The sequence below is a fragment of the Silene latifolia genome, chromosome 11 (genome assembly GCF_048544455.1).
Source record: "Silene latifolia isolate original U9 population chromosome 11, ASM4854445v1, whole genome shotgun sequence".
Classification (NCBI taxonomy): Eukaryota; Viridiplantae; Streptophyta; class Magnoliopsida; order Caryophyllales; family Caryophyllaceae; genus Silene; species Silene latifolia.
In genome coordinates, this window is record NC_133536.1 from 58,823,096 (window position 1) to 58,838,048 (window position 14,953).

Below are 14,953 nucleotides of genomic sequence, written 5' to 3' on the forward strand. Positions count from 1 at the left end.
TGGCGTGTCTTATATAATTTTTTTTTTAAGTTCAGTCAGTTGAGTAAAAAAATTGTTGTAAAGACACGCCACTACTAATGGCGTGTTTCCTTCACAAAACACGCCATTAGTAGTGCCGTGTTTCAGGTCTAGAAATCCCGAGCCTACGTGGACACCATTTTGACAAATATTTTCAAAACCGACCCAAAACGACAAATATTTTATTTTTGACCATTATTTCAAAAATGGACTCTAGTTATTATTACCTTTTAACTTTCATCACCACTACTACTACTACTACTAATAATAATAATATTTTGTAGTAATAATATCAATAATAACAGGAAGTAAATAATAATATGAATAATAATAATAATAATAATAATAATAATAATAACATATAATAGCATTTGTGTACGTATACTTATAATTTGTCAGGTACACACAAGTTAAGAATGACGAGGTCAATGTTTCGAATAAATAATAATAATAATAATAATAATAATAATAATAATAATAATAATAAATAATAATAATTAATAATAAAATAATAATAATTACAATAGTCATGTCCTACATTCGTATAAATAGAAAAATAAATTAATATACTTATAATTGATAAAAAAAATCAAATCAAAAAAAAAAGGAAGAAAACAAACGACACAATACAGGAAATAGTGCAACACCACAGTGAGGAACATATACCGAATTACCGAGGACCCACCACCGCCGTTCCACCACCAGCCAACGATCAGAACAACGTCGCACCACCACCATCCCATACCCCAGCGGTCGACCGAGGACCCACCACCATCTCATTCTAGGTAGTCGGTCGGGTCTGGGGAAGGGAGTGCGGCTATGAGGTCGTCGGAGGCTGAATGGTGGTCGGAGCACGGGGAAGGGGGCTGTGGGGGAGGGGGCTGCGGGGGAGGCTGAATGGTGGTCGGAGCAGAATATAAGGGTCAGATTTACCGGCATTAATATGGGCCGGAGTTGGTGGTTGACTTGGTGGTTAAGACTTAGAAAAGGATGAAGGAAGAGAGAAAAAAAATCAATTGAATGGTAATATGGTAAAATATGTGAAAGAGTAAAATCCATATGTGAAAAAGCACGTCCCATTTTAATTTGGAAAATGAGTTTCTGGGCTCTACACCCTCACAAGCAATAAGTGGGCAAAAGACATCTCTGTTGGCAGTATGGCCCTACCCCTTCCACCATCATCGTAGATTTCAAAATTAGTGATTATCCTCAAAAATCATTACAAACCTCTCTATTCCTCAACCAGTTTAACTAATCAGATTGATGGAAGGATCCACCCATGACTCTTATCATGAAGCAACAATCACAGACATATACGGCTCATCACGAACTTTACGAGTTCCTGTCGTCCAGGAACTCGTACGTCATGGTATCCAAACCATACCAAAAATATTCATAAAGCCAGACGTAGACTCCACCACCTCCGTCTCACTCGACCATTTTCCGTCAGTGAGCCTGGCAAAACTACGAGCCATGAGGCTTGAGGATAGAACCCGAGAACTAGAGAAGCTGGCTACTGGCGCGAGAGAATGGGGCATGTTACTGGTGTATGATCATGGCATACCGGCTTCTTTGTTGGATCATGTAAAGGGAATTGTCAAGGGGTTTTTCGGGTTGTCGATAGACCAAAAAAGGAAGAGTGTTGGTACCTATGCTAGTACTGATAACATGGGTTATGGAAGGAATTATGTCAAATCTCAAGATCAGATTTTTGAATGGGTTGATCGCTTAACTATGATCGCTGCACCTAAAGGATCGACTGATGGACTCGATGTTTGGCCTCGAAATCCCCCTAACTTTAGGTACGTCTCAAACTTTTTATCTGTTCAAACAGATAAAACCGAGAAACCAGTGAAATTGATTTTTTATCTGTTCAAACAAACTATTATGGGGTCTCTAATCATCATAAACTGATTTTTGACAGGGATATCATGGAGCGATATGCCGAGGAAGCAAGAAATGTGGGTGATCAAATACTGGAAGCTTTAGCAGAAGCTTTATCATTAGAGAAAGATAGATTTCTGCGATACTTTGACCGACAAACCAGTGAGATTAAAGTTAGAATCAATTATTATCCTCCTTGTCCAAACCCAAATTTGACATTGGGTTTGAACCCACATTCGGACCCGAGTGCCCTCTCCGTACTGATCCAGATGGACAACTCGGGCGGTCTTCAGGTTATGCACAAAGACGAGAGTGTTTGGCAAACCATACCATGGCCCACTGATGCTGTTTTAGTCACTGTTGGTGACTTGCTAGAGATCATGAGCAATAGGAGAGTAATTAGTGGATTGCATAGAGTTATAACACAACCTGATGTGGAAAGGTTGTCTGTGGCTTTGTTCTACCTTCCGGCCCCGACAACTGAAATTGAGCCAGTGGAGAAAGATCAGACGGGTGATGTCGAGTATAAGAAGGTGGTGGTGGGTGATTATATTAAGCATTATTACAAGGTTAGCCCGGCTTATGGTAAACAAACCACTCTTAGTTTTGCCAAGGTCTAGTTCATTGATATCATATCCTGTATTCTGTTTGATGTATGGATCTATTCCTTATAGTGACGCTGCTCTTCGACTGAGCTAATCATTTGTTTTAACTGAACAGTGTTTTAAATTGTCATGCAAGGTCCTCAAATCATCTGTTTCTTGGATATCTTCTCCGCTGTAAACTACAAGTACAGCTCTCATTGAGGGATGGTACTCACCACTAGTTCTAAACACGCGTCACACTGCAATCCAAGAATTGTATACCAGCAACATTCTGTAGCATCAACTCCATTGCCCTGCCGGCTTCTTCTGCACAGGCATACTCATCACCCAAAATAGATGCTTTCTTATCTTTCTCACCTCTTACCAAATTCTTTTGATTGCTACATGAAATCCAAAATATGAAAAGACAACCAAGATTTCAATAGTTAAAGCACCATATAAATCGGTCATGTTCTGAAATTGCAACAGCAACACCCACTTGCTGTGATATGAACTAATGACCTCTCTGGATTCAGTACACTTCAACACAAGAAAGAACACAACAAAAATATCCAAGTGCTATCCTCACTTTTAATCACAATTTTCAACCAAGTTGGGTATACAGAAAACTCCTCGACAACCGTAAGGAGATTGTGAACAAAAGAATGTCAGAAGTGGGATTTGAACCCACGCCCTCGTTAGAGGACCAGAACTTGAGTCTGGCGCCTTAGACCACTCGGCCATCCTGACTTGTTTGCTTATATTCGGCTCAAAACATATATAAACCCTATTATTCGGATATAATAGGGTATAAATAGCAAAATTTGTTCAATTTGAAGAGAATTAATTATGAACGAAATAGCGTATTGACACCAATTTTCAGTTTTCCTTAATTTTATCTTAGGTCATTCGTCCGATTTTGAATAATATTTTTTGTTTGAGGCAGTAGTAAAAAAAAAAAAAAAAAAAAAAAAAACAATCTCTAACAAAAAATAAGATAATGGAGACTTATACAACCTTACAAAGAAGCAATGTTGCTCTATGATAGCTGTTTTGGCCAAATTATTTAAACGGGGAATAAAGTGCAAACTCGAACACAAAATTTAATATTAGAATTTTAAGTTGGATGAGTAAATGTTTACCGATTCTACTAACACTGCCGAATTGACATAGTAACAAAAAAGCCATGTAGTAGTTATTTACTAAATGCAGTAGGAAGGTTTAAGAGGTACCAATTACAGCCTTAAAGGAGCCAGGTTCGAGTGAACTATCACTAGTAGTCCTAAATCATGAAGGCCACGCTTCAATTACAACCAACATATGAACATTGGATTAACAAAAAATAACCCAAAAGGCCAACCAAATCTACAGGCCATATAAGATCCTGTTTCTCTCGGACCCAAAATTTCGTAACCTTCATGACTTGTACATTAGCAATCAACTGCTCATTTCATCCTCAGAATCAGCAACCTGTGACGGACTATCCTCACTGCATGCATTATCGGAAGCGCTTCCACTGTCAGAATCAGGGACAACACGAGAATCTAGGGCTGAGTTTTTTGTAGCAACCTGTGACGGACTATCCTCACTGCATGCATTATCAGAAGCGCTTCCACTGTCAGAATCAGGGACAACACGAGAATCTAGGGCTGAGTTTTTTGTAGCAACCTGTGACTGACTATCCTCACTAGGGCTCAATCGGTTCTTTGCTCTTAGAGAATGATGGCCAGAAGAGCTGTTGGAACTGTCTTCTGTCGTCCGCCCATTTGAAATAAGACCATTCTGTCCTTGAGAATCAAGTGTGTCACGTTTTACATTTTCGAGGGAAGAATTACTAGCATCACTGTCAGTATCTATTGTATCTCCATTATTGTTGGTACTATGATCACTGTCACTGTCTTCCACCTGAATGTCATTGTTTTGTTCATCCGCATCAACTGAATCTGAAGAGCCTTCTTCCATGGGAACATCGTTTAACTTCTCTCCATTAGAGGCATGACTACCCCTTTTACCATTCTCGTGAGGCTTTTTACCAGTTCTCTCCACCTTCCGGTGTTTCCCTTCCCTACACAGGTTGATAAATCATTACAAAGCACGCAGACAGTAACCATTAAACTTAAAAGTAGAACAAGAGACTTTTACAAAATGTAATCTTACACAAGCACAATAATCATGTGTGAGAAGTCCTACTAGTAAGATTAACCCAAATAATTGTGTATGCCTCAATAATTGTATAGCTAATGGGGTTTCTCTCATACGCTCTCATACATAAGACCGTCCCATATATGTTTTAGTGACACAAGAGTCCCACAGTAATACAATGTATGAAAATCAATATTAGCAAACTAGTGTTTAGACAGAGCAGCGATTCACTATTACTTGGCTTTGTACTTGATAAAAAGAATATTTGCGTTTGGAGCATAATGGAATACACCAAACTGGTTCATTAAACTACATCTGGTTCATACAGTGTGAACTGACTCTGATTGACGCAATTTTCACTAGGGCTATCAGTGCACAATTCTCAGGCACATGAGCTAAGGTTGAGTACATACAACCCTCCATCAGGCACTAGTGTGGTGTTGTATTATACAGCAACTATCCTTATTCGAGAAAGAGCTCTTACTAGGATAAAATGACAAGCAGATTAACAGAGAAAACTTAGAAAGTATTCGTCCATGGCTAATGAATAGAACTAAACTTGATGAAAACCTACCGCGTTACTTTTATGGCCTCTTCGATCGCCTGATCATACTCATCTGTACATGAATTCACAAAATGACAATCATCCTCAATGTCCTTCAAAATCGACAAGAGAAACAGGCAGACAACTTCACCAAATACACGTATGAAACCAGGAAATTAGACCAGGACTAGGCATCAAATGCACCACCAAAGCAATTGACTAACATCTTATTGATATAGTGATTCCATTACTTAAAAGAAAAGAAAGAAATAATAATAAAAAAAAAAAAAAAAAAAAAGCAACTTCACCATTCTGATTTCTATCACAAGATAAATTATTTAAAAACCTGGATCAACGAGTAAGAAATCCTGAGCTTAAGATCATTAGTTCAACATCACTACACGTCTACTACACCTAGTTCTGAACAATAGAAGAACGTGTCACTCTGCTCCATCAAATGTTCCATCAGGATCATTATCTCTACCTAGGTGCCTATAAAGAGGCGCTCGTTCAAAACAAGGTAGAAGGAAAGATATACAATGTCAAGACTAAAACGGGAGAAAATCCCTAGTACTTGATAAAAATTCAAGGGTTCTACATTGCTCCTCCGTGACATAGAAGAACAAAAACAAGGCACATATCAACTGTGAATCCAATACGAGTTAATAATACAATTCAGGGATGTTACAAAATCAAGCAGTGTTTGCTTCTTGATATCAAGCTGAGAACCAGCACCAAAAAAAATATCAAACTTTGTGAAACGACATATTAAACCAAAATAAACCTCCATTTTAGTGGACTTGCTACTAAAAATCAGAATGAACTAGCCGAAAAACACATGGCGGCTCGGCAGTCCCGACTCCTGAGACTACAAACTTCTCTATAGAAATCCTTCCCCCATATGATAATAATCCAACGCACAGTTCAATAGCTTACATCACTTCACGACACCCACTTGACAGGCACTCAATCAAGTCAGTTTCAAGAAGTTCACTAAAGTCCAGTAATTTCCAAATAATGATTGCTCTAAGGACTTGCCTTCCATTTCAATTACTTCTACCAGTGTCCCAGCTTTTTTAGACTGTCTCGATAGCTTTAAGTTATTTCTAAACAGTGCAAAAAGATAAAAATGACAATAGCTAGAAAAAAGCAGATAATATTGAGGCAATTGAGCTACAATAAATTCTACTGGCATTCTGAATGTAATGCAGTGAGACCTAATCAACTGACATCAATGAGTAAGCAAACGCAGAACTGCTATCGTGGGTCGTTTAAGAAGCAAAAGTATCAGAGGGTGAAGCAAGCTAGAAAATGACATAATGAATGGAAACAATTGTCCACTAAGTTATACTGTGAAGCATGAAGAACCTTTCGGCCCCTGGTCAACCAATTTTCATAGGATTACTAGCTTCCCGACTTAATTGATGCTGAAGTGAAATAGTCAAAAGATATTACCAAAAACACAACCACCTACTTTAGACATCCAGCTATGATGAGGGGCTGCTAAGGAATACCAAATAATAACACATAATCTATGAACGGGTAGTGAAATTTGGCCTAGGGTATATCATATAATAACAGACAACCTATGAACGGGTAGTGAAATTTGCCACAGGTGCATTTTACAGGTTTGCGAGTGCGACAAATAAATCAAAGCATACCAAAGGTGTATTTCACAGGTTTGCGAGTGCGACAAGTGCGCGGAACATAAGAACAATAATTATTTAGACGAGCCTCCTCTCTTTGCCTTCGCTTTAAAACATTCTCTTGTTTCTGCAGAATAGGCAGCAAATTACTCAATTAAATATCCACAAGCTATGCGTAGTAGGCAGAATAACTGAGTAAGGTCCTTACCTTCTTCAGTTTCTCAAGTGCAGGAATAACTTCAGTTTCAATAGCTTGATACACAGACCCTTCAACTGCATCAGAGCTAGAAGACAATTCCTCCTGCAAGTATCAGTAGGACGTCAAAACTCAAAAAAATCAAAAAGTATTATCTATTTGCCACATTTTTCACTCAGAATACGAGAACATTAACAAGGTTCAAATTATTACACACCGAGAATTTGCGAAACTCATCTAAGTTTGTTGCAAGAGTCTCCCACTCTGATATGTTAGGAGGAAGGTCGATACAACCTTTGCCTTTGTACTTTGACTTCTTGTGGGGTTTGTTCACTTCCTTGTAAAGCCTATAACCCATAAATGAATCGCCATCATACCTACAAAAGGGCGAGCTATAAATATTTTTATCATCAAAATTGCGTAGATCTGACAAACAGAAAAGAAATTACCAGTAAGAAATTCCAATTTTATTTTCAGAAATTTTTTCAACTCGGAAACGAGAAATATCAGCTCCTTGCTTCAGCTCATCATTTACGTAGGACATCAGATCAACTTGCTGCAACAAAGAAACCAGATCGCCCCAAAAGCTTAGTAGCACACAATTTCAGAAACAAAGCATCATGTTTCCACAAAGTTCAGAACACATCGAAAAGAAATTCAAGTGGCGTCATCCTTGCAAAAGAAAGAGAATTTTAAAGATTGATCCACACAAATTGACAGCAGCACAGAAAGGGGATGAAAAAAATTAACCAAAATCAGTAATTCACCTCGGTTCGAAGTTCACACAATGCTTTTAACATTGACAACCGAATAGCTGGTTCAAGTTCTTTGTATTTAGATATTTCTTCTCTGAACAAGAAACAACAGCGCCTTGTCAATTAAAAGTTTTGGACACAAACAGGGGAGGACATGAGAGAGAGAAAAGACTGCCGTAAAAGTACCCTTTCTCTGCAGTCAGTGGAACCTTGCCGTCAGCAACCTGGAACATCCGAAAATTCAAGCATTTAGATTATGCTGGATAACACAAAACATTATGTCTTTGATTGATATGCTAAAAAACCCCTACCCAGGGCCACCATTCAGCAAGCTTTTTGCAAAGAATCGTCACCCACGCATCAGGATTGGATAAGTTCTTATTAACAGGTGGAATTCCCTGGGCACCATTATAAACTGTAAGAATGCTGCTCGGCTTATAAATAGTCAAATTAATTAAAACTAAACAGTTCTATGTTGAGTCATGTGAACGGTTTTTTCAATAAACAAAATAAAACAGCTAGTTTTTCAACTCAAGAGTCAAGACATAAGAGACCTCAAGCTAGATTCACAAGATCAATTTCTGCAACTCCAGAAATTGAAAAAGGACTGGCAAACTTGAATCAAGGGTCGAGACATCCAGCCATCCGCATAAGTAATCCACCTAACACAAAATGTATTGCATATTTCTAAGCTGCAAATCGTCCAAACTTATCAAGGTACCAGACTCGATTAAATCCTTTTCTTCCAATTTGTGTGATATCACAAGTCCAACATTATCTGATACAAAAGAAAGTTATATGTTTCTGAAGTGTTTGCAGAGGTTGCTTCACAGTTAGCGAGTTCAAAGTCATCACGGTAAGGTGACTTTCCTAGTCCTCGCCAAAAGGTGGCTATAGAACAGTTGTAATTGGAGATGAAATGTGGTCTTAGCCATCACCAAATAGAAGGTGGCCTTCCTAGTCCTCACCAATAGCTGTAAGGAAGCTACACAACAGTTGTAATTGGAGATAAAGCGGGTCATCCCAGTTATCACAATAAGCAAAAACATTTTTTTATGCAAACCAGTGCTTAGTTCATCAAGAAACTAAAATAAAATAACCCTTTATTTGTAAAGAGAGATTTGGAGGAGGAGGGGGACAATTTCCCTTGTTTAAATAGCAAAATAGGTTTGAGGGGCCCATTTTCCCTCCTATATGACAATATAAAATTCCGCCAGCATAGGAAAGGTTTCGAGTTAAACATCATGCTTTTCTCTGCACTCCCTCTTCCTTCACTTTTCCAAACAAAGGGTAAAGAACTACAGCAGAATGTCATTACTTGTGATCCAATTTACTACATCAAAGAACTATAGCAAAATGCCATTGAATTTACTAGTGATACCGATACACTACAATGATCATAGCCAGTTTAAAAGTAATAAAAGCAATACCAACCAAATTAAATCACCTAAATTATGCGTTTAAGCCACTTCTTTTGCGGGAGAGAGCTCACACTACGTACTTATTGCTGCTAAATGTCTCCACCACTCGTCATAATTTGGTCTTTTATCTATAAGAACGCCACTACATGTAATACATGCATTCTTCTCATTCATGCACAACACTTGCACTTCTATACATATGTGTTCCACACATGAACTAGACTAAAATCATGCACCATTAACAACCATCTTTAATTCTACGTTTGGGTTGGACGCATCAGGGCTTAACCAAACACGTACTAACAAAACAAAACAAAAATTAGAGAAAGAGGTCAATGAAATACTTTAGCTACTAAAAATCAATAAAATTTACAAGTATAGAAGAAAACCAATGTGCACATATGAAAAGAGAGTTATGGTCTTCAGGATGGACATTTTATCTTAATAAGTGACAGGAATATACTACAAGATGGTACACAAACTAGAACACGAGAAAGAATTACAACGAAAAAACAGAACCTTGCACCAGATACAACACATCATGCATTGAAACTGCATGAAGCATGTCCTCTCCTACCAATAGAGGAGCACTTAATACTCAGAACCAAATTCAGAAAATGAAGTGAACTTTAAGATGTTATATGAGCTTTACTCCCACATTAGCATATGCACGAAGCATTAACACGTGTAAATGGATAAAATAGGTACAGTTAAGAAACCATAGCAACTACATTTTAACTGTAGGAGTTAAGACTCCCATCGATTATCATCTAACATCAACTCTTTCACCAGAAAAGCAGTGCTATCACCAGTTAAAAAGAAGAGCACAAAAATGCAAAGTTTGTACAAGCGATGTTGTTCACTTTTAAGTTTCCACATACTCATGATGAGTAGAGCACAAGCGATCATCTAAGCAAAGTGCTCTATACAAGCTCAGAATTCACAAACCTATAATCACAAATCCCTCGTATTTAAAGAACAAGGAACTCAAAATCGATGATTTACAGGCCGTGAGGCAGCCTAGTATTGGGTCTGGCTAACTAGAATAACGTGCAATATCGTTTTTCAAATTCACCACCTCAAAAATACCCAAATGCATAGCATATATCTAAAGTTCAAGGAAAGAAACTCAACGTCCAAGGATCGCATTATAAATAAGATGGATACAACATCACTAACAAAGCGCACTCTCAAGACACGACCTTTAGGCATCCTTTCCAATCTCACAACACGACCCTTAGGCATCCTCTCCAATATCAAGACACAACCTTTAGGATCCTTTCCAATCTCTAGACACGACCTTAACGGGTTCTCTCCAGTCTCAAGACACGGCCTTTAGGCATCCTCTCCAATCGTAAAAACACGACCTTTAGGCATCCTTTCCAAACTCAATACACGACCTTTAGGCATCCTTTCCAAACTCAAGGTACGACCTTTTAGCATCCTCTCCAATCTCAAGGCACGAGCTTTAAGATCCTTTCCAAACTCAATACAAGACCTTCAGGCATCCTTACCAATCTCAAGGCACGACCTTCTAGCATCCTCTCCAATTTCAATACACGACCTTTCGGATCCTTTCCAAACTCAACACACGACCTTTACGCATCCTTTCCAATTCAGAAAAAAGGTCAAAACCACGCAACCACAACACCAACCAAACCATCCTTTTCAATTTCTGAGGACGTAAACCACGCCACAACGGCATTAACAGCACAAAAACAGCAACAAGAAAGTTACATAATCAATGTTCAAGGAACAAGCTTAACACATTACTTCACAAAACAACATTTTCACACAAAAACTAGAAAAAGAATACCTTAAGAAGAGTGATATGGAGGTTAGCAAGTGAAAGATTAGGAAGAATCAAAGCAGTCTCAATATCTAGAGCTGACATTTTCACCTCTTTTCCAATCACCGGCTCGAACACCTGTCCATAACAACTTTGCGAATAATTTCACCATTTTACGCAAACAAAAAAACACGAGGAAACGATAATCGATAAATAGAGAAAATTATTACGCGTAAAAAGTTGAGAACGGAGGCTAGTTCCCAATGACGACGGAGCTGACGGCGAGATTCCGCCATTGTTTCACTTTCCGATGACATTTCCAGGTTTTCGTCGCCATTAACGGTGTCCGCCATTGTAGAGAGAGAAAGTGGAAGTTTGAAGTGAGAGAGGAAGATGAAGAGGAATCTCCCGCCTAAAACTGGTTTTTTAGGCTGAGTTTTTTGTTTTTCGTTTTCTTTTTCGAGGAATAATAAATTGGAATTTCTAGGGTTATTTTGTTAGGGAACTGTATTGTTTTTTGAATTTTGATTTTGATCGAATACAACTTTGGCTTATGTTGGTGTTTGGTGTCCCTTTCTAGTAAAGCTTAGCTTAAAAAAAGTTTTATTAACACATGCACATTTGTAGCTGTGGTGATTTTTTTTTTGATAATTGGATTAGGATAACTTACAACATTATCACTTTAGACCATATTTTTATCGGCTGGAAAAAGTTGAACTGAATTGAAGCAAGACTTAATTTATGAAAAGATTAATTGAAATGAGATAAAATTAAGTTCAGAAGAACAAGGCCTTAACCTTTTGCAATACTATCAGCTTTCATATTAAGAAGCCTATGACAAAAGCTGAAAGGAATACATTGAAAAAAACTAGCTAGGTTTTTTAGCAATTTGCGGGAAATCCATTACAAGAAATATCTCATCCCCTTCACCTTATATTCTAGCAACACAATGTGCGACGGTATTTCCCCCACGTTTAACATGAGAGCAGTTACAAGATGCAAACGAACTAAATAGATCGCGTATATCCTCCACGCAAAGTCCAAGCGACGTCCTCACAAAAGTCTTCGTCCTCACTGCCATAAACGACTTCAACGCATCGCTCTCCAAAGTGATATTTGTCAGCCCTCTATCCTTTGCTATATCGAGACCAAAAATGGTCGCATGCGCCTCCGCAACCTCCATGCCCCATTCTGCCTTAACCCGCCTGCTGCCCATCCATATAATACGACCATCGACATCACGTGCTACTGCCCCAATCCTAAACTTCCATTTCTAGCCATATACGCATCAGTATTAATCTTAATAGCTCCTGCCGACGGAGGAGACCAAGCACTACCTGTAACACCCCCTTCTTACCCGGCTAAGGTAATTAGAAAATGTTACCGTCTCGATTTCCCGGGGCAGTGAAATCGGAATTACAATTAAGAAACTTCATTAAATAAATAACAAGTTTAGTGATTACAACATAAACTAATGAATAAAGTGAATTATACAAATTACAAGTCGACTACCATCTATGTCATCTATGCTTCGCTACTCGACTCAGAGTCCAAGGCGCGGCCCAAATTCCGATCACATCAACAAGCAAATATGTACTCAACCCGCTCCCCATATGATCGGAAATATCATATGGATCGACACAGGCCACCCCGGAAATAGGTGACAATTACACAGACACACAAACGTCGGTTTCAGTAAATAAATAAAGTGTGACACGACTCAAAGTGTGTGAGTATGCAACATGACTATAACATGAATGAACCGCTATCAAACAACCACCGCCACGGTATCGGGACACGCCCAGACATACCAATAACCACAAACAGAATTGTCACGATACGCAGAGGATATGCAGTTGGGTCAACGGGGTTTAGCTCTTCGCTTTGAAAAGGGGTTGACACCAAAGATCACGGATAGACTACCAGCTGGGGTACTCACGGATCTGAAAGAGGTATATGCACGAGCTGGGCATGCTGAGAGGTTAGTGCACTTGGCCAAGGAGGCTAAGGAGAGGAATGTTGAGAAGAGGAAGGCAGAGAGTGAGGGTGGCAACCAGTCGGGCCACAAGAGAGGCAATCACGGTCAGGCTAGGGCCTTTTTTGGAGGATCTGGGTATGCAGGGGGATCTCGGGCTTGGGGAAGAGGAGGCGATCGGAGTACTAGTGATAATTCCAACCTTACCTCCTTCAACTGTGGCGGAGTGGGTCATAAGAGGCATGAGTGCACCAGTGCTAGAGGAGGAGGAGGCTTTTCGAGGACTTATCAGGGGAACTTTTCTCAGGCGCCAAGCCAAATCTTTGCTAGCAATAGGCCATCTGTGTCGTGGGGTAATCGCGGAGGGCAGAACAACAACAATGGCAACTACAACCGCAACAATGGAGGGCCCTATCAGCGTCCGAACAACAGTGTGACGTAGAACTCGACACTCAAGCCGATTAATTCGACTACCATGGTCCAGGGTGGAGGTCAAAAAAGCAGTGGGAAGCTCTTTATGATGGGCAGACAGGAAGCAGAGAATGACGCTCACGTTGTTACCGGTACCTTTCTTGTTCATAATACGATATCTTTTGTCCTGTTTGATTCGGGGGCAACCCACTCTTTTGTGTCTAGGAGTCATGCCTTAGCTATGGGTTTGGGAGAATATGAACTGGTGAAAGATAGTGTGTTTATACCTTCGGGAGAGTCGGTGTCATGTTCTAAGTTGTATAGAGATGTGTCCATGTTGGTGGGGGAGGTAGACTTACCGGTCAACTTGTTAGAATTTTCTATAGATGGGTTTGAGGTCATCGTCGGGATGGACTGGTTGGGCAAGTATGATGCTAAGATAGATTGAAGACAAAAGGGAGTATCTTTAAAGGGACCTAAGGGAGTCAAGGTATCATATATGGGGTTCGTAGTGAGACCAAAGTGTAAGTTTATCACGGTGATGACTTTAAAGTCATGTTTGAGGAAGAGGTGTCCTTTGATCCTTTGTCAAGTGAGAAATATGCGTGTGGAGGAGCCGTCGGCGTCTGACATACCTGTGGTTGGGGAGTTTGGTGACGTTTTTCCTGATGAGATACTGGGGTTACCACCTAAGAGAGATATCAACTTTAATGTTGAGCTCAAACCGGGACGAGACCTATATCTAAAGCATCGTACCGTATGGGGCCTAAAGAGTTGGAAAAATTGAAGAAGCGGTTGAATGACCTGTTAGACAATGGGTATATCTGTCCTAGTGTGTTACCGTGGGGAGCACCAATGTTGTTTGTGAAAAAGAAAGACGGGAGTATGAGGCTATGCATCGACTATAGGGAGTTGAATCATGCCACGGTGAAGAACAGGTACCCTTTGGCAAGGATTGACGATGATTTTTACCAGCTGAGTGCCGCGGAGTGTTTTCTAAGATCGATTTGAGGTCGGGTTATCACCAGCTGAGGATAACAGATGGGGATATCCCTAAGACAGCTTTTCGGTCACGATATGGTCACTAAGAGTACGTAGTGATGCCTTTTGGGTTGACGAATGCACCAGAAGTTTTCATGGATCTTATGAACCGGATTTTCAGCCCGTTTTTGGATAGGTTTGTGGTCGTCTTTATTGATGACATTTTGGTCTACTCTAAGACTAAGGAGGAGCACGAGGAGCATCTGAGGTTAGTTCTGCAGACTTTGCGAGATAATCAGTTATATGTCAAACTATCTAAGTGCGAGTTTTGGTTGGAGAAAGTGGCCTTTCTGGGTCATGTGATATCAAACGAGGGTGTGTCGGTGGATCCTAGCAAGATTGAGGCAGTGACTAAGTGGGAATCACCAAAGAATGTTGCTGAGATTCGGAGTTTCTTGGGTTTAGCTGGCTACTACAAGAGGTTCGTGAAAGACTTTTCTAAGGTTGCAAGACCTATGACAGCGTTGATGCGGAAAGAGACCAGATTTCATTGGGATGAGAGTTGTGAAATGCCGTTCCAAACCTTAAAGGAGCGTTTGACCATGGC

General features: G+C 39.7%; 2 protein-coding genes and 1 non-coding gene across 3 annotated transcripts; 1 reads left to right on the forward strand and 2 right to left on the reverse strand.

Annotated features, from left to right (window-relative positions):
- The first annotated feature begins 614 nt into the window (after positions 1 to 614).
- On the forward strand, positions 615 to 2,614 carry LOC141611673 (protein LATERAL BRANCHING OXIDOREDUCTASE 1-like). Its single transcript, XM_074430259.1, has 2 exons — positions 615 to 1,820; positions 1,943 to 2,614. Exons 1-2 carry the CDS (start codon positions 1,282 to 1,284, stop codon positions 2,520 to 2,522), a joined length of 1,119 nt encoding a protein of 372 aa, XP_074286360.1. The 5' UTR covers positions 615 to 1,281; the 3' UTR covers positions 2,523 to 2,614.
- Positions 2,615 to 3,152: 538 nt separating this feature from the next.
- Positions 3,153 to 3,236, reverse strand: TRNAL-CAA (transfer RNA leucine (anticodon CAA)). Its single transcript has one exon. It is a non-coding gene; the product is annotated as a tRNA-Leu (tRNA).
- Positions 3,237 to 3,650: 414 nt separating this feature from the next.
- Positions 3,651 to 11,547, reverse strand: LOC141611674 (DDT domain-containing protein DDR4). Its single transcript, XM_074430260.1, has 11 exons — positions 11,210 to 11,547; positions 11,007 to 11,117; positions 8,081 to 8,167; positions 7,956 to 7,993; positions 7,782 to 7,863; positions 7,464 to 7,570; positions 7,232 to 7,391; positions 7,027 to 7,119; positions 6,834 to 6,945; positions 5,203 to 5,245; positions 3,651 to 4,551 (listed from the first exon to the last, which is right to left on the reverse strand). Exons 1-11 carry the CDS (start codon positions 11,330 to 11,332, stop codon positions 3,924 to 3,926), a joined length of 1,584 nt encoding a protein of 527 aa, XP_074286361.1. The 5' UTR covers positions 11,333 to 11,547; the 3' UTR covers positions 3,651 to 3,923.
- Between the last annotated feature and the right edge of the window lie 3,406 nt (positions 11,548 to 14,953).

What these genes read in the sequence shown, in the direction of transcription:
- LOC141611673 (XM_074430259.1), top strand. Translation starts at nt 1,282, where the DNA reads ATGGAAGGATCCACCCATGACTCTTATCATGAAGCAACAATCACAGAC. An exon ending in CGAAATCCCCCTAACTTTAG is followed by an intron (nt 1,821 to 1,942) that starts GTACGTCTCAAA and finishes GATTTTTGACAG; the next exon opens with GGATATCATGGAGCGATATG.
- LOC141611674 (XM_074430260.1), bottom strand. Translation starts at nt 11,332, where the DNA reads ATGGCGGACACCGTTAATGGCGACGAAAACCTGGAAATGTCATCGGAA. An exon ending in TCCATATCACTCTTCTTAAG is followed by an intron (nt 8,168 to 11,006) that starts GTATTCTTTTTC and finishes AATGGTGCCCAG; the next exon opens with GGAATTCCACCTGTTAATAA. An exon ending in CCACTGACTGCAGAGAAAGG is followed by an intron (nt 7,864 to 7,955) that starts GTACTTTTACGG and finishes TTTCTTGTTCAG; the next exon opens with AGAAGAAATATCTAAATACA.